Source organism: Pinus tabuliformis, chromosome 9, assembly GCF_031772625.1.
Source record: "Pinus tabuliformis cultivar Carrire ecotype Pingquan chromosome 9, CPIR1, whole genome shotgun sequence".
NCBI classification, from domain to species: domain Eukaryota; kingdom Viridiplantae; phylum Streptophyta; class Pinopsida; order Pinales; family Pinaceae; genus Pinus; species Pinus tabuliformis.
In genome coordinates this window covers 577,465,655-577,492,807 of record NC_142307.1, presented here as the reverse complement: position 1 = coordinate 577,492,807, position 27,153 = coordinate 577,465,655, and the positions used below count along the sequence as shown (strand labels likewise).

General features: G+C 36.1%; 1 protein-coding gene across 1 annotated transcript; it reads left to right on the top strand.

Annotated features, from left to right (window-relative positions):
- The first annotated feature begins 2,009 nt into the window (after positions 1-2,009).
- On the top strand, positions 2,010-5,297 carry LOC149149868 (uncharacterized). Its single transcript, XM_089442608.1, has 3 exons — positions 2,010-2,042; positions 2,208-2,832; positions 3,010-5,297. Exons 1-3 carry the CDS (start codon positions 2,010-2,012, stop codon positions 5,295-5,297), a joined length of 2,946 nt encoding a protein of 981 aa, XP_089298734.1.
- The last annotated feature ends 21,856 nt before the right edge of the window (positions 5,298-27,153 follow it).

Below are 27,153 nucleotides of genomic sequence, written 5' to 3'. Positions count from 1 at the left end.
TAGAAGTCCTAGGGTTTTTTTTTTTGCCACAACAACCCCCATACTTTTCAAACTTATTATGGTTAAGCCACTCTAATTCTTTAATTTTGTTAATTTTGTGAGATTTTCATTTTTCTCGGATTTTTATTTCTGATTGCTCCATTGCATGCATTGTGTTTCCTACTTTCCAATGGTTAAAATTTTGTCTCATTATAAATTATAGTTTAGAAAATATGCTCAGTCACAGTTTGATTGAATTTTGTTGCTCGACATAAAATTTCTAAGTTTGTATTTTATTATATTTTTATAAATTGTAAATAAAATTTATATCAATATGTAATATTTTTAATTAAATTTATTTGACTTTAACTGGTTATGTTAATTAAAATTAATTATTTATAAATATAATTTTAACTATTTAATTAATTTTAATTGATTATTAATTTTTTATATTAAAATCCATTGAATTCATGCGCGCGTGCTCTCTCTCTCTATATATATTAATATATTATAACAAAACAAAACATTTAAATATAAAATATAATGTAAATAAAATAATACTAAAACAATAGTAGGGAGTATTCTCCCCTAGTTCCGTGACTCCCTAGAAGAATTGCAAATTCATTTTTTTCAAACCCACCCGGGTTCACTAGACTTTGGGATGACATGGGAGGAGCACAAAGAGTATTCAACACAAATTATAATTAAAAGGGGAGCTTATATTTATTAATGGGTAGATCAAAAATACCTTGGAGTGGTGGAGTGCTCGTACACCACTCACGAGCCTCCACCCACTCCCTCTCTTATTCCTTCACATGTACAAGCATCCCCTCATTTACTTTTACTTTGAAACCATAAAAACCTTAAAATCCTGCTCTTTTGAATTTTTATATCTATTTTTTATTGTATTTGTTTTTTTAGATATTTTTAAATTTATTTAAACATAACATTAATAAAAAACATCTTAGGACTATGTATTTTCCAACACTTTGCTAATTTTGGAATCTAGATTTTGGAGGCTAATATCTTGAATTTTATGGAATGGAAATGAGCACGTGAGGGCTTGTTGGAAATATTATATCATCGAGAAGGATATCACAGTGGTTGTATGACCAGATTTGGTCATTAACCACTCCAAAAAATAACATAATCTACAACTATGAATTTACAACCAAAGATCAATTAATGAGCTCTTTTTGGAGAGTTTCGTTGGTCCAAAGTGGTTTGTTGTTGCAAATTCATTTTAGAAGATCAAATTTTCGAATCTTCTCTTCAAAAGAAAGCAAGGGAAAACTTAGATTTGGTTTTATTAAATTATTAAATTAAATTTGGACCGTTTAGTTTGTTTTTCACAATTTTTGAAATCTTAGTTTTTCTCCATTTTAATTGGTTTCAATTTTTATTTTGATTGGTTTTTTGTAGAGCTTGTTGGAAAGGATGAGGAAAAGGAATCTTGGAGTAATGGGATTGCACCAAAAAAGAAGAGAAAGGGATTTCTTCCAACTAAAACCAGTTATCTCAACCATTCTTTAAACAACACTCCTTTTTGGGAAGTTCATTTTGTAATTATAAATAACAATTGGGACAGGCAGAAAAGGTTTCCAATTATTTGCAAAAAGAGATTTTTTTGCACTATTGTAGAGGACTGAATTTTGTATAAAATTGCATATATTTGGACTAGATCTTAAGAGGTGTATTCCAGCTCCAATGTTGACCAGCCACTGCTGCTTATTAACATCTATGGTCCTTGCCAGGGTAGAGTTTCTTTTTGGAATAATTTTTTGGCAAAAGAGATCCTAAGGAACAAAAATTTGGTGATTGGGGGGGATTTAAATTTCTCCTTGGGACTGGCGGAAGCTTGGGGACCATCCGTGAGGGAAGATCCATTATCAGATTTCTTCTCAAAGGCCCTTCAGAGTGCAAAGCTGATTGATGTAAATATTATAAAGACAAAGCCGACTTGGAGGAACAGAAGAACGGGCGAAGATAGAGTAGCTAAGAGGTTGGATCGTTTCCTCATCAATGAAACGATGGCGACTTTTATCCCTTTGTTCCGTCAATGGGTGGGTGAGGGGGGAAACTCGGATCACTTTCCAATCTACCTCGAACTCACTAAGCCCCCTGCAAAGCCGGCTTCCCCTTTCAAATTTAATGCCTCCTGGCTTCAGGAGGAGTCTTACTAACAACTGTTCAAAAGCACCTGGAGACATTTGGGGCCGAATTCTCAGGTCAGCAAAGGAGGTCATTTTATGGAAAATCTGAAGAGACTTAAGAGAGCAACCATTGATTGGGCTGCTGAGAGAAGAAGGAAACAGAATGAGGAGCTGGTAAAGATTGAGGAGGCTATTGGGGTTCTTGAAGACCCTGATTCAGATGCCTATGCGTCCCAGGAAACAAAAGAGAAAATTCTGTCTTTAGAAAAAGGTAAAGCAAAGATTTTGTTGGAGAAAGAAGAGGAGTGGAGGCTGAAAAGTAGGGCCATTTGGCTAAAAGCAGGGGATGAAAATACAAAGTTTTTTCATAATTATGCAAGAGGACGAAAAATAGCAAACACCATTTGGAAGATGAGAGACCCAGATGGAAGGGAAGTGTCCTCTTTTGAAGCAATTTCTTCTTTAGGGAAGAATCATTTTCAAGCCCTCTTTTCAAATCCAGGGGGGATCTCCTTGGCGGAAATTATTAGAACAGCTCAAGCATTTCCAAGGATGGTGGATGAAGAAGATGCAGAGCTTCTCTTTAGGGAAGTGGACAAGGAGGAAGTCGAGCGTATTATAAAGACAATGCCTAAGGATAAAAGCCCGGGACCGGATGGCTGGACGATAGAACTTTTCACTCATTTTTTTGATATTATTGGTGATGAGCTTACCGAGGTGGTGGAGGAGTCTAGAATGAAAGGAGAAATCTTCAGCTCTTTCAATTCCACCTTCATAGAACTTATTCCAAAAATTGAGAACCCCTCCTCTTTTGAAGACTTCAGGCCTATCTCCCTCTGCAATACTATTTATAAGATTATTGCAAAGATCATTGCAGTACGCCTGAAGCCCTATCTATCTGAGTATATCTCAAGTGAACAGTTCGGGTTCCTGGATGGTCGGCAAATTCACGAAGCAATTGGAGTTGCACAAGAAACCATCCATAGTATCAGACAAGCAAAGAAGAAAGGGGCTGTTCTAAAAATTGACCTGTCCAAGGCCTATGACAGGATTGACTGGTCGTATTTAAGATTACTTCTGACCCACCTGGGGTTCAAAGTAGAGTTTATAAATTGGATTATGGGGTGTATTTCAAATGTCAATTTTGCGGTCCTGATAAATGGGGCGGCCTCCCAGTTTTTCAAAAGCCAGCGAGGTCTGAGACAAGGGTGCCCGCTGTCTCCTCTGCTCTTTCTCCTGGCTGCAGAGGGGTTGAGCAGACTGATCTTAAAAGCAAAACAGGCGGGCTTGTTTACAGGTTTGGAGGTTGCTGTAAATTTATTCATTTCTCACCTATTGTTTGTTGATGATATTTTGTTATTCTTAAATGGGAACCTAGATGAGGTAAAAGTTCTTAAAGATATTATTGACCTATTTCTGAAAGCCACGGGACTTCAAGTTAATCACAGAAAATCTCTTTACATTTTGGAGGGCTTCAATAGACATGAGGTAAGTGCAATTACTTCCATCATGCCATTTGAAACCTGTCCGATGGATGAGCCTTTCAAATACCTGGGGTTTTGGCTGAAACCATCATCTTATCACAAACAAGATTGGTTCTGGTTAGTGACTAAGATTGAACAGAGGATTTCGCATTGGAGCTATAAGTGGCTCTCTCGAGCCGGCAGACTGACTTTGGTCAATTCAGTCCTTCAAGCCATCCCTGTGTTCTGGGCAGCTCTGACATGGATTCCCAGAGGAATTATTCATAAAATCAGGCAGATTTGTAGCAGATTTTTGTGGTCAGGCTCAAAGGAAAATGCTGTGCTCCCCTGGGTCGCCTGGGACAAGATTGCTAGACCGAAGGAGTGGGGAGGATGGGGAGTAAAACAGCTGGTGGATTTCTGCCAATCCTTGGCGGCAAAATCAGGTTGGCGAATTGTTGTAGCTGAAAACCTCTGGACCAGGGTTGTTAAAAGGAAATATATTGATCCAACCCCATTGGAAGACTGGATAAGAAGCCCAAACAAAAAAGGGAGAAATTGCTCGGTCATTTGGAAGGCAACAGTGGACGCCTTTAAAATCATTGAACAAGGATTAGCTTGGCAGGTGGGGAATGGTGAATGTGTGCGAATTGGAAAGGACCCTTGGGTGGGGTGTAATGAATTATTTGCTCTTTCTCCTGGGTTGCTGGAACACCTAGCCTCTAAAGGAATCAATCAGCTTTCTCAGATTGCAAACCCGGGATTATCTTCAATTTGGGGACAGGGATGGAAATCAGCTGAAGACTTGGATCTCGATTTTCGTTGGCAAGAAGAATGGAATGCTTTCATCCAAGAACTTAAACGATCGAATGTCAGATTAAAGGATGTTCATGATTCACTGGTCTGGGCTCATGCAGAAACAGGCCGTTACTCTCCAAAGGCCGGATATGGTTTTTTGATGAGTAGAAAAGGGTGGGAACCCCCGGTTTGGTGGGCAAAGCCCCTCTTCAAATTAAAATGTCCTAAAAAAGCCAGATTATTTCTTTGGTGTGCGCTAAAAAATAAAATTCCCACTTGGGACATTCTACAAGCCCGTTTCCAATTGGGGCCAAGCAGATGTCCCCTTTGTAAGGAAGCCTCAGAATCGATTCACCATCTTTTTGTCAGGTGTCCTTTCTCCAGGGCAGTTTGGGAGGAGATTTTCAAACTTCTGAAATTCTCAGGGAGATGGGAAGGGGATACTTTATCTGCTGCTTGGGATTACTGGTGGGATCACTACCCCGATAAAAATTTGAGAAATCTTCCGCCCATTGTTTGTTGGGGTATTTGGATCTCCCGAAATGGATGCATTTTCAACGAGAAGCTCACCCCTGCACATGTTATTGCTCTTCAAGCATCAACTATTTATGCTAGTCTCCCTGAACCTGAGGCCTCTACTTCTTCAAACAGGCGGGCAGATTTTAATATCAGAGAGGGCATCCCCTATGCTTTTTTTGACGGAGCTGCCCAAAATAATGTCACTGGGGCCAGAATCATTATACATCTCTCTCCTTCACATTCCTTAAAAGCCTCTGTAGGACTTGGGTCGGGCACAAACAATTTCGCAGAATTATCTGCCTTAAAACTTCTCCTGTGCTGGCTCATCCATAGAAACATCCTCACTGTTCAGATTTTTGGCGACTCGGCAAATGTGATTCATTAGGTCAATGAGAAATTTATATGCAGAAATTATATGCTGTTCCCCCTGCTGGAAGAAGTAAAAAGTTTAAAGTCTCATTTCAATAACTTCTCCATTGCTCATATCTACAGGGAAAATAATGAAGAAGCCGACCGGTATTCTAAAACAGGTCTGCAGCAAGTTCTGGGAGTTTGGAGGATAACGGAGCAATCTCAGGACCTGATCCGTGTGTTGGATCACCCACCTTTTCCTTAGTCTTTTTGTATTCCATACATCTTTGTGATGTTTCGTTTATAGATGATACTGTGTTTTGGACCGACTGTTTGGTTCAAAGTTTCGGCTTTAAGTTTTTTTAAAACTCATAGTTTTTTTGTATTGGGCTGTTTTCCCGTAAAAAAGGAGGCCCAAGATCTCTAGTGGACGTTTCTGAACTTCTATTTTTGATATGGCCGTTTCAGGCTGAAATCTAGGAGGACTCAAAAAGTCCTTTGGTCAAGAAAGACATGGACAACTATGATAACTCAACAGAGATAAATTTCTCTGTGGACCTTGCAAACAGAGGCTGAATGTTAACGCATTCCTTTTTGTAGCTTTTTTATTACTTCATTAATAGAAAAGCGTGATATTTTTTCCTTGGAAAAAAAACTCCAAAGTTTCATGCTAACATTAATGTTTTTGAGAAATCATGTACTCAAAATTTATTATCATATCTAGAACTTTTGTCTCTACAACTAATCTTGGTCTAAGGAGAACAATTACAAAAAACATTAATAGTATATTACAAAAAAAACAGAATCTTATGCTATGTCCAAGAAGCCTTACTACAATTATGGGTCCTTTTTGGTTGTTTAAAATGATCAAGATTTCCCTCAATCTTGCCATTAATTAATATTATATTTCAATAACCTTGTAAATTTTGTTACCCTTATTTTTCCATTGCTTTTTTTGGCAGGGGCTCTCTAGTAAGCAGTATTCAAATTTGAAAGGATGGTCTTAATTTCAAATGGAAGAGCATATATTCATCTAACCCTTTAAATATGAAGGGTTATAAAAAAAATTATACTTCCATTTCCAAGTGTATATTAAATAAATCCTTCATAAAAAGAATGTCAAAATGAAATAGTGTCCTAATTTTTTAAAATCTCAAAAATTTAAAGAGTGACTACATTGAAACACTATAAAATCTCAAGAGAGCTTAGTAAATAAGCAAACATTTTTCTCAAATTCCATTAAAAAAGTCTAAGCATATGTTTACTGTATCCATTCGATGATCTTCAATAGTATTTGGACTTACATCATTGAAAATATTAATCAATTTGTCCAATGGAAAATGTTTTCTAGTTTTTATTTGTTTCCATACATCACACATTCCAATCTACTTCATCTAGAGCATGAGGGGCACTAAGAGATAAAAACATTAACATATCTATTTCCTAATGAAAGTATTGATCTACAATCATATTTAATCCTATTTAAGTTTGAGAAGCCTATTTCACACATTGTTTTGCTTACTGGAACAATTGTAATAGCTTTCCATAATTTCATCAAATATAGAAAGCCTTCAAACCATTCAGGTTCACCTCCACATAGATCCCATTCTCCATACATATGTTTTTTGGGGTATGCTTTAGAAAAATTACAAATAAATTCATCCATTTCACCTAAACATTTAGCGGTATGAACAATAGGTGAGTCTCCAACACTAAATTTTTCACATAAACATTTCAACCATATTTTTTTTTAGATTCTTTATCATTCACTTCATAATAATTCCAAGGAGTGAAAAAATTAGCAACATTAAATACATGAAAATCTATGAATATCCTATCTAAATGCTCATTCACCTATATAACAAAACATTTTCCCAAAATAATACAATCATATAGTGTCCCCGATCTTTGGATCTTCGGAAAACATTCAAGCCTGAATGGATGTAAACGTACAATACTTATGGTATCTGCAAACTCAATGGTTCCACCTTGTGATCTAACTAAAAAAGAGAACATGTGCACTGCACTTACCCCATAAATGCTTCAAAAAAATCATTTGTGAAGCATGCTAATAGAAACATCTAAAATAGTACCAATAGATGTAATATCAACATGATACTCTTGGAACTTTTGATTCAAATTATGAATTTAATGAGAACATATGAAAGTAGATGGATGAAAAAATGCACTTGAAATATTATTTCCAACTCACACATTTTTTCTCCCCTTACTCCCAATCCTTTAACAAAGCAGGCATGAATTTAAAAACTCTTTCCTTGACCTTTCCTCTTGAGTGCCACCTAATTTGATGAATTTGTAATAACTCTAACATAGTGATTTGAAACTATTCCATTAACTCATCAAATTTTTCATTTATTTTAGTTGATTTCCCAAGCCATGAATAAAGTTTGTTTTCCATTTTTTCAGTATATTGCAACTCATGAAAATGGGATGATGCATAATTTGTTGTGAATAATACCCTATGAGCTATGCAATGGATATATAATAAAAGAGGAGCATGTTAAAAAACCTTAGAAGATAAACAATCATGACTAACCCTCATGGAAGATGCACCATCTCAACCAAAACCAGCTAACATCATAAAAAATAGATACATTTCTGCTAAAAGAGTTCTCATTGCATCATACATACACTGAGTTGTTCTATCCTTTACGTGAAGCAAACCTATTAACTTTGTTACACATTGACCTCTTCATCCATTTGTCAAATATGTGATATAAATAATCAAATGGTGTTCCATAGTTCATTCAATGCTTTCATCAACTAAAATAGAGTAAAACGGGTTGTGTAAAATCTCCTCTTTTAATTTGTTCCAATACACCTCTTTAGCAACTTGAAGAAACTTTGTTCCTGATGATCTATTTGTGTATGCAACATATTCATTTGTTAGAGGCATGCATGGAGTTTGTTTATACCTATTCAAGTGACATAATGACTTGCACATTTCTAATGATAAATCATGTATAGCAACAAAATGCATGTTTTCAATCATTGCTATAATTCTCTTCTTCTCATCTTCTACCATTAGTGTGACATTTTTAATGATTGGAATATTACTTCATTTTCTTTCACCCACCAAAATTTGTAAAGAGAATTTATGAGCTTCTTATTCTAAGGCCACTTAGATGACTAACTTGAACTGTGGTTCTTCCCTCTTTTGAAAATCAGTGTCTCTTTTGAATTTAACACACCAAGAACATTTTATCCCTTCATTACCATTACAATATTTTACAGCATAGGTCCATGGAAATATTGTCTTTGATTTAGATTTGAATATTATTTTCTATTTCTTTGAAGATTTTTTCTCTTTCAAGAAGCTCTACACTATGTGATTCGTCATCTTCATGTAGATGAATGCCAACTTCATTTTTAATATTAGATGGTTGATTAGAGTTTTGTGGGAGACCAAATGCATTAAGAATTGACAAAAAAAAATTATCCTTCTTACGGTGACCAATAGGAGGATTTTTCAAGATTTACAGCTATTGAGTCAATAAAAGCAATAAGATGTTTATTGGTGAAATAAATAAAAACAACTTTAGATTAAAACAAAACAATTATAATTTTTTTAATATAATAGGTTATTTATTGGATAATCTTATATATGAATAAAAATTTTGACTTTATTTTTATTATTAAATTTATGATTACAAAGATTTCATGCTTTTCCAATTATGCTATTGTTTTACATTTATCTCACATGAAGAGAAAAATATGGAAGACTTAACCTGTTAAGCTAGGATACAATTCTAACCCAATTTTATTTTGAGCTAAAAGAAGATATAAGCTCTTATATGTTTTTGAAACCTGACATGTATGCTTGATTGTTCAAAGAGATTTGTTCCTTTTTCAAAATGTTAAGAAAACACAAAAAGTTTAAAAACTAATATTCAAATCTAATAGTGGCAGTTTGAGTTACCACCATTCACATGTAGTCGCATGTAGCCAACAAGTTGAGATGTAGTGGAAAGAAAATATTTCAAATGTAAATAAATTAGTTTAAGTTTGCCTAACTTATTTTTGGTATTTCATATCACTTGAAGGAAAACTCACATATAAAAATGTACACTCCTGCCCAAAAAAATCATACAAATTTTTATAAACAACATGCTTATGTTAAAGTAAAATAAAAGTGAAATTCTTCCAATATTTATAGATATATAAACACACTTCATACCATTGGTGCACACAAACCATTGTATGCCAAGAAATTAAATCAATTAGGTTGTGTATATGACAAGCAACTAAAATATGTAAGAAACTAAAACAAAATTTACACCAGACCCAGGCTCCTAAAGAGGGGCTTGATTCTTGGAAATTCTTGTAGGGTGTTTACAAAAATGACTTCAACATCGATTGAACCATCATATTAAAAGAAAGTTTGGACTGGAAATAGGCTCCTAAAGATGGGATTGATTGTTAGAATTTATTCAAGGGAACTTACAAGAATGACTTAAACATCGAGATGAATTTTAACGTTGTTACTGCAAGTAGAGCCATTTCTACTGTGAGATTGATGGTGTTCTTCATTAATAATATCCTACATGCACTAGAAATTGGAGACATAATGAAGAATTATTATGTTTCCCTTCTGTTGAAATCCAATGTGATGGATGGCTAGGAACTACGATGTTTTTTGAGCAGGAAATGTCAAACAAATTTAGAATTTGAATTTTGGTGCACAACTGTTGCTTAAATAGTGAGTAGTCAGTTGGGAGGTTGGAAAAGGCTAAAGATGACATAAAAGTGGTTCTACATGTACAAAACACCATTTCAAGCATACCCATCAGCTCAACTTTGTCCAGGATGATTTGCAGCTATGCCAAGCTTGGAGGCTTATTTCACTCTGCTATGCAACTATATCAGCCAAGCCTATTTTTGCATTTTGGTATTCTAGGACCTTCTATAGTTATGATAGTGATTAGGGTGGGTTGTTAGTGATCATGACAGGGATGGATATATGGATAAGTTTGATTTTTGGTATCTTCATCAACGTGGCTCCATTGGCTCCTCTAATGGATAGGGCATTGATGGTGAAGATACACTTTGTAATTTTTGCATTTAAACAATATTAAAGGACCCATTCCAGAATCCCTTAGAAATTTGAGGACATTGTAGAAGCTAGATTTGAGCTCTAATTCCCTCATAAGGCACATTCCTACAACTCTTGTAAACCTGAAAAACTTGAAGTTCATAGCTCTCAGTAACAGTAAGATTAAAGGGAATATTCCCTCGTTCATTGGGAAGTTTACGGAGCCTCTAGTACTTCATAATAGATAATAATCCAATGTTTTTCTCCATTTCCTATTGAACTTTGAAGGATCAAAAAACTTAGGAGCTTAAGCTTTCTAGTTCTGGGGACTCGAGTTCAATACCTGTGGCTTATGGGAAACTTTTGAATATAAGTGATGAAGACTAGATTTCGGGGTGAACCAAAATCCCAATTCCTCAAGAAAATTGCTCGAGGCCTGTGGGTTATGGGCCCACGAAGCCTGTCGGAAACGCTTCTCTTTAGGCATTTCCTGTTTTCAGTCATATATTACCTCAACCATTGTGACATCACCCGCGTCCTTGAAACGCTCTGCTAACTCGGCACTGTTGACACTCAAGGGCAGATTCCCCACAAATACTTTGATGTCTGCAGGGGGAATGTGGTTCTCAATCCCTTCTCCTTCTTCTTCCCATTCAAAAGACTGTTGGTAAGGAGGGCAACATCCACTCTACGCGTGGACATGCGACGGCCAACATCTAGAACTGTTGTAGCCTCTGTAATTGTCAGAGCTTTTGATAAACTCAAGCGCTTTATAGTTCGTTCCCCAGACCTGAATGATGAACGACTGGATCCCATACGCCTCTGCCTCCTGCTTGGAAGGGATGGAAGGCTGCCCACGCCATCTGCCCTGGCCCTTGGTTACTCATTATCCTTGGACAACCAATATATAACCCACTATACTAGCAAAATTATTATCTCAAACGATTGCAAGAATCAGAATTGGTTTCCTGAACAAATCCCCAATCACCGTAAATAGCCCAGTATATGTATATTATATTAAACCATTCCAAAACGAGTTCTAGAGCAAAGTCAATGACCATGCAAAAACGAATTCAAACTTGATTTATTCAAGCTATGAAATTCAGATTTTTGATTGATTTCCGATTGGAAGAAAGAAGTCTGACCTAGGGGATTTCTATTTCTCTCCTGCCTGGGCCGAACAATAAATACACAGATATAAATTCTCATAAGACACATTTCATTATATACAGACTTGATTACAATTTAAGGCATCTCAGCCTTAATCAAGGATTCACCAGCAACTACATTTTGCCCTCTCTCACATGCACAGGGTTTTCTCTTCTTTTTCTTCTTGATTCACTCAGGAATCTTTAAGTTCTTATTACACATACATTCAGATACATTCAGTTTTAACTGATTTTTTTAACTAAAATTAGTTTATTAACCGAATCTTGGCTTGGTTGTCCATGTGGTTGTCCACCTGTCCTCTTTCTCTAATTTTCTTTCATTGAGGTGTCCAGATGCTCCTGCATCATACTCCCGAGGTACAAAAATTATGACCTCCTGGTCATATGCTCCCGAGGTACAAAATTATGACCTCCTGGTCATATGATTTTCCAGAGCAATTCTACCCACTGTTTCTCTTCTTCAGTGGAACTGCCTTCTCTTAGCTGCAATCAAACCTTTGCAATAGCAAGTCCTCCCTGCTACCAGATGCCCTACCAAGCTTCTCCGCTGAGCTTAGTCCTCTTGGCATCTCCGCGGTTCTCTCCTCTCGAACCAATTGAGCACTCCTGCTCCAGGTTTGCTGCAATCTTCTCACCTTCACAAGCTTACAAATCTTCAACAAAATGTACCTCTTTTCTCTTCGTACCTCCTTTCTTCGCATGCAGAAAAAAACTCCTCTCCGCAGGAAATCTTTTCCCGCTCTGATACCACTTGATGAAAACGAATTCTGGGGTCTTCATTTTCAGTATTTTTACAGGTTCGATCTTGGGACCTGTGGGTTATGGGCCCACGAAGCCATTCTGAGACTTCTCACGGTCTCCTTAACATGATTGCGCAGCACTTTCCATTGATCTAACCACGATGAGAGACATCTCTCGCCAGGCAGCTGCTTCCGGATTACAACAAGACCTGTAACCTGTTCATCATCATCAGAACATTCATATTCAATCTCATAATCACAACTTAAATCTTGCACATCTTCATCACAAGCAGAACAATTAGTGACAGCCCTTTTTCGTCCTCTGTTGCTGTAAGCATCCAACAGATCTTTATGGCCACCATCCTCCAGACTATGTTGCTTCCCAGGCTCATACCCTTGTGTTTGATCTTCTTCCTCTCCTCGGTCTCCTCCACCATCTTCTTCTGAAACAGGAGCTTGTCCTTCACCTTGAGCATGTGAGAATCGCTCTTCACCATCTCCGCGTAGTAATCCGGGGGCCTAAGAAAGGGAACCCCCAGGGCCTGCAATTTATCATAGGCATCCCGAGTCCCCTCTAATGCCTGTGTGTAGAAGGCCATCTCGCGCGTTAGGTCATCATTGACATCGATTTCTTGTTCCGTCTTATAATTAATGCAGAGATTCTCCATCCAGTCCAGGTTACCGGGCCACGCGATTTCTTCAAGTTTTTCATGGAGTCCGGCGACGTTGTAGACTGCGTCCTTGCGAGGCTCCCTTGTAGGAACATCTTCTCCTTCATCAGAATCATCTTCACTGTCTTCCTCTTCTTCGCTTTCTCCTTTTTCTTCGCTGAAGTACAAGGAGGTTTTGTCTTTCGAGCCCGCCATCTCTCTGGCAAGCGACTTGCAAAACCCTGCAACTTGAACTAAAAAATAAAAAAAAAACACAGAGACTTAAACTCTCAAAGACTCGTTCCTGTATAAATTCACAAAGAAAACACATTTTTATTATTTACAATCATTTAAGGCATTTCAGCCTTAATCCAGAATTTATCCAGCAATTACATTTTGCCCTCTTTCATGCGCACAGGTTTTCTCTTCTCGTCTTCTTGATTCACTCAGGAATCTTTAAGTTCTTTATACATACATTCAGTCGTAACTGATTTTTTTAACTAAAATTAGTTCCTTGAACAGAATTCAGTTGTGGTTGGCCTGGCTGTCCACGTGATCGTCCACTTGTCTTCTTCTTTAATTTTTTTTTCATTGAGGTGTCCAGATGCTCCTGCATCAATAAGCTCTTTCAATTTGGAGAACAACAGGTTATGAGGTAGTATTCCTTCCATTATAGGTAATATTTCTCACATGTACCACCTTAATCTGAGTGGTAACATGCTGTCAGGGGCACTCCCTTTCTCTTCAGAGTTTTTTCACAGGTTAGGTAAGAACATAGACTTGAAGGGGAACTCAGGTTTGGGCATCAATGCCTCTGAAGTTATGCAAAGATATCAGTACTTGGGTGTGGAGGTATGTGGAGCTTTTCCCATCAAAGAAAAGGGAAAATCACCCAATAAATCCATAACAGTGATGTTGCATGGGGTGCACTGGAGAATCAATATGTACCTTGTAGTAAGTTGGATAGTATGTGCATTACTAGCTTGTCAAATATATATTTTTCCCATCCATATTCAATTTTCGTTCAGCTAGGAGATCAAGAAGTTGAAGGGCTAAATGCATACATTGATAAAAAGATTTACAGAGATTAATGTCCTAGTTGGTTATTGGAATTATTTGTTATGCTTCATTTCTGGACCAGAAGTGTTGATTGTTTAAGATAATTATTTACTAACAAATTTCTATTCTAAGATCTACAACTATCTCCATTTGCATTTTACTGTGAACATGAATTTACGTTGTAATTCCCAAAATAGACCAACGACAATTCTAATGAATACCAATGATTAATGTTTGATTGTAATCTCATAGAAACTCCTATATGAAATCTCAAACTATCTCCATTTGAATTTTACTCTAAATATGGGTCTACACTATAAATCTCATTGACCAACTTATAGTGTATCAACTAAAACTGAACCACAGAAACCCCACACTAAAATAGATTAGCAGGCTTATAGCACAAACCCTAGATGAGAAACCCTCGACAAAACAAAGAGGAGTGCTCGGGCAAGGATGAAGCTAGATACTTCAATATCAAATGATTATTTTCAGTAATAGATGATTTTAAGTTATGCATTCAATAGAAAAAAGAACAAATCAAACAACTTTACGTCCATCATCTATACCATTACAGTACAAAAATATCAAAGACATAATTGAAAGAAAGCTCCATACCTTTACAAGCTATTCATGGACCCTACATTTGTAGAGATGAATGAGCATCGTAATAGAGTGTTGAAGAACGAGAAAGGTGGGATGCAGTGATCCATAAATGGAATTTGAGGACTGAAAGCTTCAAATGTGTAGCAGGGTCGAGCAGTAGCATCCCAAGCTGACCGATGCCATGGAGATGCCTCTAGGTACGCCATATTTCCAGATGAAAAGACAATTAAGGTGGAACAAATTGTGCTGCGAGATTTTTTTTGAAAGACTTTGATTTGGTTTAAACGTAGAGGATTTACCATACCAATGTGGTGCTAAAACTTTGTCCGAAGACTCTAATTTGGTTTAAATGCATAGAATTTACCATGATGCTGCTTTCATTTGGTCTAAATGCATGGAATTTACAATAACATGGCGTGATTTTAATTTGGTTTGAATGCACAGAAATTACCATAGCATGGGCCAAGGGTATGTAATTAGTGGTCTTATACAATGATATTTATGTGATTTATAGTATATCCTCTAAAAGTTCTAGATTTTTATGGGACTATTATTTCTCATATATTTATTTAAATTAAAAGATTCAAATTAAAATTATGTCATTTTTTTATTGTTTCAATATAGAGTATGATAACATGCTTTTTGTTAAAGGATTAACAATTATTATTTTTTTGAAATAAGCTCCCACCTATTACAATGAGGCCAATTTCCTAGATTTAACATTATGAGAGGTTTTGACCAATGAAGGAATTTCTATTGGGGCTTTTATATTTACTGATATTTGCACAACATTACCACATTTTTGACATGCACTAGGAATATCTCTCAAGGCCTTTACCAACAGAAATGAAAAGGACCATAGCTAGGACTATGAGTACCATTACTATTCTTTGCATAATAAAAATTAGTATGAGAGAAAGAGAAAAATACCTTTACTCCTAAAATGAAGCTTCTCATGATCAAGGACCATGAATTTGGCATTGAAAAACAACATAGATCCTCTCTAAATAATCTTCATTAGGATATATGGGACATCAATTCCATTAGGATTTTTTTCACACCGTGTAGAGGAGTCAAGCAATGTACCATGAGTAAGGCGGGTAAACAAGGCCATTAGGCCTTACAGGAAGCTTTTTAGTCTCAAGGGCTATGAGCTAGACATATAAATGACATAGATCTTCTTTAATGAATCTTTGGACTTAAGTCGAGATATGGGCACCACAAGAGGTATGTAACGACATCACAAAAACCCCACAACAAATAGTGTGTCGTCTCTCTAAGATGTGAGGAACAAATTCCTATTAACCCTTAAAACCATTTTATATTAGTTTCAAATTCTCTTTCTTGTCCCTCCTTCCAAAAGGAGCATAAAATTATTATATATTGTAATCACATTCTCTATATTATATAAAAATGTTATTATTTTTGCATTATTGATGGATTCATAAACCCAGCCCATGGGGCTTTGGATTGATGGTGAATGGGTGCATTGTTAAGGCACTCCTTGCAATAGGTCACTCATTCAAATCCCCCATGGGTGCTTACCTACGAAAAAAAAAAGATGGATTCATAAACCCTTGGCTCAAATCCCCCGTGGGTGCTTACCTACCAAAAAAAAAAAATGGATTCATAACCCCCTTTAAAGGGGTTCGTTGAATCCATCACAATCAAAACTTACTAACATAAATGACTAATTCATTTCCTTGTTGTACTTGTTATTTGGTCATATTTTTATTCTTGTACGAGAATAGTCATTTACATTAATCATTATTAATTTTTTCACTTATTATCTAGTCATATATTTTAATCGTAGACTAAATTAGTCATTTTTAGTTTAGTCTCTTATTATCTAGTTGTATATTTTATCCCTAGACTAAATTAGTCATTTAAGTTAGTGATTTTTAGTTTGGTCACTTAAAATTGCTCAAATTTAGTAGTAATTCACCTGAAATAATTCAGTGACTAACGTTTTTAGTTACCTAGTCATTAATTTCATCATTTTATACTATTTCTCTGAATGAATTATTTTTAGTATTTCATATCACTCGAAGGAAAACTCACATATAAAAATGTACTCTCCTACCAAAAAAAAATCATAGATTGTTTTATATACAACATGCTTCTTTTAAAATAAAAGTAGAGTGCAATTCTTCCAATATTTGTAGTATCTAAACTTGCATCGAATCACTAGTCCGCACAAACCATTTTACACCAAGGAATTGAATTAATTAGGATGTGTGTATGACAAGTAATTAAAATATGCAAGAAACTAAGAAAAAATTAAACAATAATGAGGCTCCTTCGTAGGGTCTTGATTCATGTAAGTTCCTGTAGGTCAGTTACAAGATTGACTTCAACGTCACTCCAAACATCACATTAAAACAAAGTTTGGACTAGAACTAGGCTCCTGAAGATTTGCTTGATCACTAGAAGTTCCTGCAAGGAACTTACAAGGATAACTTCAACGTCGAGCCAAACATTAACATTTTTACTACAAGCAGAGTTATTTCTATTGTGGGATTGATGGTGTTCTTAATTAATAACATCCTCCATGCACTATGAATTAGAGAAATGATGAGGAATTGTTATGGTGCCCTTATTCTCAAATCCATATTCTTTTCCAACCTAATTGAGGAGTTTCTCAAACAAAGGATTTGGTTTATATGCATTGTTGGTATTACAAAATGTTGTTGTTTCTTTCGACTCCATTGTTCTCAATAATATGATCCATTTCGTGTTTTAGAAGTCGTCACTATTGTTAGGGTCCTAGGGTCTAGGAATCAAATGCCTTTGCCTCTTTTTATTAATTTTTGGATTTTGTATGTTAGTTTAGCCTATGAACCACTGTTGTCATAGTCTAAAGCATCATTGTCTAAGGTCACTACAATTCTTTCATGTCATAGGAGGTCTCTAAATACAAAATAAAATTTGAGAGAGTCTAAGTACATGAGAGGGTCATAACGTCATTTTGCATGTAGAATCATTTAGGGATCAAGGGGTTTTATTTCATGGCATTTCCATTTATCATCAGTCAAAACCATAATAGTAGGTCAAAACCATTAATGTTTTATAGGTTTGTTAGTAGTGTTTATCATGTCCCCATTCCACCATTCATAATTCATCACTCATAGTTCACCATTTATAATTCATAATTCCCTTTCATATACTCTTTCCATATACCCCTTCCATTCATAACTCAACTTCATAGACTCCCTTCATTTACATTTACCATCATATGCACCATCCCCCCCTCAAATCACCTCTCATCATCATTTCCATTACATCACCCTAAATCCAAAACTCATTATCATCATTCATAATTCATAATTATTACAACCCTTTACCCAAAGTTTACACCCATGACCAAAACAAGACATATGAGGTGCACATTTTCAAATTTGTGTTCATGTTTCCCTCTTTCTCTCTCCAATCCATAATTCGCACTCTGAGAAGGTTCGAAAGGCTACAAAAGACAAGGCCACAAGAAAATTTGAAAGGGTTTGAAGGCAAGTTCATTCAAATAGGAGAAGGTTGTTGCGCAATAGCTGCACAAATCCTAAGTTACACCGTCACTGTGAAAATTGAGAAAAACCATTTTAGAGGTATGCAAGCATGGAGGGAAGCACTTAGATGGTGCTACATCATCACCAAGTCATCTCAAGCACATATACACACTCAACCTTTCACATAACCATCTAAAACCATATCAACCATGCAGATTTGCTACACTCCGCTATGCAATTTCCTTCGAAATTGAATGTTTTTGTCAACATTTTCATCATAAGTTTATGACTGAATGGAAACGAATTTAGAAAAAATGAAAGAATTTTGTTTCCAATAATGGACCAGATAACAAAAACCTCCCTCAGTTTCTAAACATGTGTTTTGGTTTCTGAAATATGTGATGCTCTTTGACGCTTATTTTCAAAAAATAAAATTCTGCATTTTCCTCCTATTTTAGTCATTTTTTTTGGAGAACTTTTCTGAACAACAGAAGTGAGTTTTTCAAAACTAAAGGATTTTTATTCCAAAATTGTGCCAAATAAAAAGGACCTATCTCATTTTATGCATTGGTATCACAGTTTGGGAGTTATCGTTGTCACTTGGAGACCCTTTTTCCACAATTTCTTGCTGACATAATTTTGAATTAATTTGAATTTTGGTAGATTCAGAGTATGCTAGGAGTTATAAGTTGAATGTGATGGATGGCTAGGAACTACAATGTTTTTCGAGTAGGAAATGTCAAAAGATTTATAATTTGAATTCTGGTGCACAAGTGTTCCTTAAATGGTGAGCAGTGAGTTGGGAGGTCAACAAAGGCTAAAGAGGACATCTCAGGAATTCTACACGAGCACAACACCATTTCAAGAATACCCATTAGCTAAGCTTTGTCTAGGATGATATGCAACTATGCCAAGCTTGGAGGCCTATTTCACTCTGCTACGCAACTATATCAGCCAAGCATATTTTTGCATTTTGATATTCTGAGACCTTCTATAGTTATGATAGTGATCAGGATAGGTTGTTAGTGATCATGAAATGGATCGATATATGGAAAAGTTTGATTTTTTGAAGCTTGATGTTGCTAAGTTTTTTGTCAAGCTTTTAATATGATGTTTCCAATATTAAGTTTGTCATGATCTTCTTATCTGATATGAGATACAATGTATCCTGTCTCTTATTTTTCATGAAAGAAAATCTTCCTAATTGTATTTAAGAAGAATAGGATATGAAAAAAAAATTGATTTGGGAGAAAAGAGCCCTATGTATGTGTTTTATTTTCTAAATTAAAATTATCAGTGCATAGTATTTCGCACATTACCAAACATTCTCGTGTTATGATTTTCTAGTTCTTTGTTCCCCTTCTTACGTGTATTTCATTATCTTAAATGTTAGATCTTCACCTCTAAATTGGATATAAACAATTTTCATAATTCATCTTTGTTGGTGCTCTGAATGATTGTCTTTTCTTTCGAAAACTATAATGGAATTCACCCTTGGTTAGGTGCTCCTTTATCGTAAACTTTTATTCTTCTTGATATTTGATCAAAGTATATATGTTTCAAAATTCATTTCACGATCTGTTTCATGTGATTGAATATCTTTTTGTGTAGTCCCAAGTTATTTTCAAAAATCACTCACAATTTGGTGCTTTGAATGTAACGAAGGGATTTTTATACCACTATACCATGAAAAATGTAATAAATTGAATTCATACATGTCTTGCCTTTATTTTCATGAGTTCCTCATTTAAGCTCTGATAATTGTTTGTGAATATCTGAATCATGATTCTATGCCCATTGGCCCTCCCTCTTAATTTTTTCAACCATCACCAGTGAATTTTATTTTTATTTTGCAAATTTCACCTCTATTTGATGTCCTTAAGCATTATTGTTTTTGAATTTTGACATTATTTCTAGTGAGGTATCCCCCTCTGGTTGGAAAATGCCAGCTTTTAACCAAAACAGGTTCATGGATACCCCTGTAAATATTTTCTTAGCCTAGAGGTTCAATTATAAGGTGCTAACATAATGGTGTGATTGCCAAGAGTAAGAGGTTAGATTTTCCCCAGGTGTGAATGACAAGGATCAAATCTAATTGTTGATGATGAACAATAGTTGGGAAAAAAAAAGTCTATACATATTTCACCTAGCGATGCAAATTTCAAAGGATCCATAAGATCAAACTTTCATAGCCACTTCACTATTCAAAGGTCAGTAGTTTCAAGAAGTCCTGGATGACTTATATTTTTTCAAGATGGGTTCAATTGCAAGAAAAAATGTTAGGTATGATCCTATGGATAGGCCTCATATTCTTGGCTTTCCAAATCCTATGCCTCGTGTTGATTGGTTCACCTATCTCCCAATATTCAAAGATAAAAAAGAGACGATGTTGCTCTTCATTTAATTAAGTTCCACATGCATGTATGTAGACTTGGAGTTGAGTTTCATGAGGATTTCCTAATGAAGATGTTTATGGAAACCTTAGAGGACAACAAAAGATCATGGTATGAAGGATTTCTTGCTACTAGTTTATGTTTGCTTAAGGATTTCTATGCAACATTTTGTAAAAATTATAAGAAAAATTACCCTTCTATAGTGTTGATAGAAAGCTTATGTGGAAAGTTTGATGATCTTATTCAGCATATGGGAATTGACATTTATGATCAGGATTTAATGTATAATGAAATTGAAGAAGCTTTGTTTGAGTTATCTTTTCATCAGGATGGAATAATAGAAACTAGTTTTCAAGATATTCAGAAAAAGTTTCTAGAGACAAAGGTTTCTTCTTTCACTGAAAATGAAATAGATCAACATCCTGATGTAGAAAGTTATGATTTGTCTTTTGAGTATGAAGGAAATTTATAGTAGTCTTGTCAGATGTTAAGTCACCAAGAGAAAGAACAAGAGAGACAATCAAAATTTTCATCAACTTATCAAATTTCAAGTTCTGAAATTCAAAACATTGAGCTCACTTTAGATGAAGATGAAGGTGTCATCCATGAAAGCAGTAAGCTAAAAAATGACAGCTATACTCCATAGTTACAAGAGGATAATGAAGAGAATATTGTTTTAGATTACTTGGATAGTGAAAAATCTATTCATGAGTATACATCTCTTGAATTGACATTTTCATAATTTTTTAAAAGCCAAGATGACACTCTTGTTGATATACATGAAGGGTCATTTGTAAACATTTTTGTTATTCAAGATATGGCTGCCTCAAATGAATATTTTCAAGAACACACTATTCCTTTCCTTGATGTACATGGCAAGACTGATGAACAGATTTCTCCCATTTCTTTCCAAGATTTTCTTTTGAATAATATTTTGTTGTTCTGTTGGAATCATCAAGGGAAGGATATCTTTTGTTTTCTCCAAATCAACAAGAAGGATATCTTAAGGGAATTTTCCATGTTTTTCAAGATCATGATGTTGGAAATAATACTGAGAAGGGGGGGGGGGGGGGAATCAATATTATTAGGTCAATTATTTTTCATTTCACAATTAGATTTGTATACGCTACTTCAGTTAGTGAAAACTGTGTATATACGCAACTATAGTTAAGGAAACCAGCGTATAACCAGCAGACTTGTAATTTAAATTATTCTTCAGATGCTGATCATTAATTTGTGCATTAAACCATATAAATAGTAACCAGGAACAGTAAAATAGAACAAGTAGTCACACATAAGAACACAAGATATAAGGTGGAAACCCAATGGGTGAAAACCACCTGCTACAATTCGTCTCTATCTTCTTTTAATTAGAAACTTATTTTTACAATGTTTCTGTACTGGTGTAGTCTTATACTAGTACGTAGGCTGCTACCTACAGAAGGCTACAAACTTCTCTCGTTCTCCAGCTTCTCCTAGAAGGGAGCTACAACCCCCTTAGCTCTTGTAGTAGCTGAGGTACTAGTACATAGGTGCTGACCTATAGAAGGCTACAACCTTCTCTTTTCTTCCAGGGACCACGTTTCATAAATTTTTAGATTGGATCCATGAATAACATCAATCAAACATCAATTATATCTGCATCAACCAATCTCCTTTGTACAAACCAATACTAAATCAACCAATCACTTCTTAAAAAGTTGTAACCAGAATACAGTGACAGTAACCAAAACCAATCCTGAACCTAGAACACTGCAACAATAAATAGAAGTAGCTAAAACATATTTCAAGAGAGGTACACTACTTCAATATGCAGAACCTGCATGCATACACTGATGTATTAAGGCCAACCCGTGTATACACTATTTTGAATAAATGAACCTGCGTGTATACATGCCTTTGTTGTGCCGAACCTGCTTACAGATCTATAAAAGATAATTTACCCTTTTCACTTATTTAGACATCAGTTAAACCCAGATTATCAGATTTATAGATCAAGTCATGCACCAAATATAAATGATAAAAATAACACAAAGATACTGCTATTCAAGCCTTAAGATCTTGACCCATCAATAGAAATTATCCTTCTTCTAACGCTCAGATTCCTCCTTGATTCAGATCCAGCTATGCACAATTACCCAATGACCAGTATTCTAGGTCTTGCTCTTCATTAGATATTCAATGCTTGAGTCAATACTTTTGCCCAATGATCTCCTTCCCCTTTTATAGTCTTAGGCCTTACTCAATACCATGGTCCAAAACCATTTAAAACCAATATTAGGGACCCAACACCTGGGTTCAATACTTCGGACGCAATACCAAGGTCCAAAACCATAGGTCCAAATACCACGGACCCAAAACATAGTTGTCTGACATGTACGCGTGAAAATATGTGCGTACGATATATGTGCCTTTGTATATAGTGAAATTGCGTGTATACACTACTTGGTATATAGCAAACCTACATATATATGTCACTTGGTATGTAGTGAACCTGCGTGTGTACATGACTTGGTATATAGTGAACCTGCATTTGTACACGACTTGGTATATAGTGAACCTGCGTATATACTTTTCTTTCTTCATTCTTTGTAGTCTGATCATTAATTCTTTGCTTCTGACCTGCTGCACTATGATCTGTCATCTGTGTGAGTTGCCATCAAGTATAACACCTATGTCATAATGCCAACAATCTCCCCCTTTGGACTTGATGGCAACCCCAAGTTCCTAAAAGTCATTCTCTCCCTTTGACATCAAGGGCAAAGGGTTATGCCCCCCTTCAGTACATGCTGAAATCTCTGCTCCGCTATGCTGTCCATGCTCCCCCTGACAGTAGGCAAGGTCTGCAAAAATATGTTCTACAAGAAGAAACATGACTTTATACATCATACATGACCTTCCTATCACCAAAGACTCATACATACAACCATTTCCCAACCAAGTGGGGATATACCAATATTGACTCATCCACCCAACCAAGTGGGGATACACCAAAAGTTTACATAAGATAAACAAGAACATTACATCATCCATCCTAGGCATAGTGGGGAAACCAACATAGGCCATTACATGACCTTAATAATAAAGGAAATACATGACATAGAGACAAAAATATCTAATATCATCAACTAACATCAGCAGCATCTGTCAATCATCATTCAGACCGGCAACCATGATCTTCTTCTGCACCTGTTCCACCTGAACAAAAACAGCTGTGAAATTGAACCAAGATCTTCTAAGATAATGCCAACAATGCATTATTAGACGTATATGCTCCCCTTGAACCTGTGTCAGATGGTCTCTGTTAGACCCATATCAAACTCTTTTCATCCTGAGTCTATTCCCACTATTTTTCTTCAAACCAACATATACGTGACTGTACCCACAGAAATCAGTGTATATATGCGGATACACTTCATTAAACTCGCATACAACCACTGTTCTCTGAAACAGATAATTTCAACAGCAAGACGATGCATCAACTACTCCCATCTTCTGTCTAAGGTATTCAAATGTCTCCCTGGGTAGTGGTTTGGTGAGTATATCAGCAACTTGTTCTTTGGAGGGGACATACTCCAATTTTACATTTTGTTCAAGCACTTGTTCCCGGAGGAAATGATATTTGATAGGTATGTGCTTGGTCTTCGAATGCATGACTGGATTCTTTGAAATACTGATTGCACTTGTATTATCAAAAAAAATGGAGATAGGTGGAGTACAAGTGATTTGAATGTCCTGCAATGTTTGCATCATCCAAAGAAGTTGTGTGCAGCAAGAAGCAATAGCCACATATTTTTCTTCAGCTGTAGATAAAGCAATTGAACTTTGTTTCTTGCTAAACCAAGATACTAGTTTGGAAGCCATAAATAATGCACCACCACTAGTGCTTTTTCTGTCATCCACGCTTCCTGCCCAATCTGCATCTGTATATGCATGAAGTGTGAGATTTGTATCTCTAGGATACCATAAGCCATAGTTTTGTGTTCCTTAAAGATATTTTAAAATCCTTTTAACCGCCTGAAGATGTGCTTCTTTTGGATTTGCTTGGAATCTTCCAACTATTCCCACTGCATGCATGATGTCTGGTCGGGTACTCGTCAGATAGAGAAGACTACCAATCATGGATCTATAGGTTGGTTGATGTACTGCTGCTGATTCATCATTTGCGTTGAGGCGACATCCTGTTACCATAGGGGTACATACTGGTTTCGAATCTTCCATGCCATATTTCTTCAAGATCTGCTTGAGGTACTTAGTTTGAGATAAAAAGATACCGTCTTTATTTTGTTGGACTTGTAAGCCAAGAAAATATGTCAGCTCACCAAGCAAGGACATTTTGAATTTTTTCTGCATCACCAAGGAAAAGTTTTGATTCATGGCTTCTTCATTGCTACCAAAGATGATATCATCAACATACACAACAAGAATTAGCAATTTATCATTATCAATTTTTATATATAGATTGCTATCTGTTGATACTTTTGAAAAACCTTGTCGATGAAGGTATTTGTCTAGACGATAATACCAAGCCCTTGGAGCCTGTTTAAGACCATAGAGTTCCTTATTAAGTCTGCATATGAGTTTTGGGTCATTTCCAAGGATGAATCCATCTGGTTGCTCAATATACACTTCTTCTTCTAAGTCTCCATTTAAAAAGGCTGATTTCACATCCATATAAAATAATTTGAACTTCTGAAAGCTAGAAAGAGCAAGAAACATTCTTATGGCTTCAAGTCTAGTAACCGGTGCAAAATTTTCTTCAAAGTCTATACCTTGTTGTTGAGCATACCCTTTACAAACAAGTCTGGCCTTGTTTCTAATAACATCTCCATTTTCATTCAGCTTGTTTTTGAATATTGTTATAGAAATATTTTGGCACTGCAACCCCAATCACATATGTCCATAAATGAAGGGATTCTAAGTCCCTAAAAGTGTTGTTTCATACCCTAAAGGAGAAAGGTTAGCTGATTACATCATCTCCCAGAAGTTCTCCTTGAAAAACTACTCAGAACTGGTCAAAACTGGATCATCTCACTTGCTCCATGGCTAGGGTGCGATGCATCTCACCTTGTACACATAGGAGGTGCGATGCATATTGAAAAGGCCTTCTGTAGGGTGCGATGAGCGAGAATAGACAAATGGCAGAGAGAGTTTGCTAAGTGGATGATCAAGGAATCTTCTAGAAACTTCTCATGCGACACTTGCCTTTCAGAATTCTCCCAGGGATGAGTAAGAGATCAATGAAATATCCAAGTGGAACCAAGAACTATCAGTGGAATGACACTAATCAAAAACCAAGATCTGACTCACACCCCTGCAAATATCTATAAATGGATCCCTCATCCAAGAGATCCAAAGGTTGGAATTTGGTAATTTGCAAAGAGGTGCTGCTAGTTTCTCTTTGAAGACATTGTTGGGTGATCTTGCTTTGTGTGAGGTGAAGAGGGCTTTCAAGCTGGGAGGATGGCGCTGGGTCAGACCAAGTGGTTGTAATCCTCTCTTCTATGACTTTTACTAATAAAGCTATTTGAGTTTCCCTCCATATTCTTGTGCATCTCTGAATACTATGATGTTATGTGCATTTATATGGTCAATATATATCTGATCCTATATTGTTTACAGTGAAAGATCTCTATGCTCTGATGGTATTATGCTGTTGTGAATCTACAGGTGTTCTTTGAAGCTGGACAAGTAAGGAAGCAATGGCGAAATTCTGTCAAAGGGGAAAGGAAACAAGCAAGGAGCCAAGCGGAACACTGAGGTTGGTACTCTTTGCTTCTTTCCCATCTCTCTCTCATAAAGGAAAAGCAAGTAACTTTAATCTGTTTGTTTCTAAGATAGCTACACATCTTAGTGGGACTAGCAGTTCTGAATAGGCACTAGATTTCATGATAAAGAAGTGGTGACTCCACTGGAGAGTGATTAGTTTGATTGCTTGTCTCTATTTGTTTGATTCATAAACCACAGACGGAGCCTGAAGTTAAGCCAGCTAGCCTTCGAACTGCATTTTCTATGCAAGTGCAAAGTAGATCAATGCTGCTTTAGTCAACCTCTGGGTTTTTTTATGAACTGAACAATTGACTTGCAAACATCCTAAGTGCCCTAGAGATAGCTTGAGTAACCTCATTAGATTAGCCCTATACTTTGTAGTCACTGACTATCATTTGCTCGGCCTAAATCCCTGGACTAAACTGAAAACTGTGACCAACAACCAAGTTGAAGTCTCATCCCTAGACCATCACACCCTGTCTTCTTGGCAATCTAGATGCATCGCTCCTCCCGTGTGCAGTAGGTGGGATGCATACTTGTTTCCCTGTGTTACAGGTGTGATGATCAGACAAGACTAAATCTGCCTCTAGATTTTGGTTTTTTCTTCACTGCCTTCAGTTTTATTCAGGAGTTTTGTTGTCTATTATCAGTAGACCACTGTAGAAACCCCCTGTATTTGCATCATCCAACCTCTATTGTACAAAGAATTGTGAATGTTTTTATGTATTGTGCGCCATTTACAGTTCTCTTTTACAAAATAGTAGATTAATCAAATTGTCGTCCTTTGATTTGGAAGTGTTGCAAGTGTCGTTTTTAGTCAAAGAAAAGAATACTTCTCTTTTTGATAGTCGATTACACTATTACTCTTGTATTTGATCTGAATTAGTAGTATTTCAAGTGTCGAAAGTAGTTTTCAATTCAAATCGTAAAGTGTCGTCTTGTCTCCTT

What these genes read in the sequence shown, in the direction of transcription:
- LOC149149868 (XM_089442608.1), top strand. Translation starts at nt 2,010, where the DNA reads ATGGCGACTTTTATCCCTTTGTTCCGTCAATGG. An exon ending in TCCCTTTGTTCCGTCAATGG is followed by an intron (nt 2,043 to 2,207) that starts GTGGGTGAGGGG and finishes CCGAATTCTCAG; the next exon opens with GTCAGCAAAGGAGGTCATTT. An exon ending in TCATTTTTTTGATATTATTG is followed by an intron (nt 2,833 to 3,009) that starts GTGATGAGCTTA and finishes AGATCATTGCAG; the next exon opens with TACGCCTGAAGCCCTATCTA.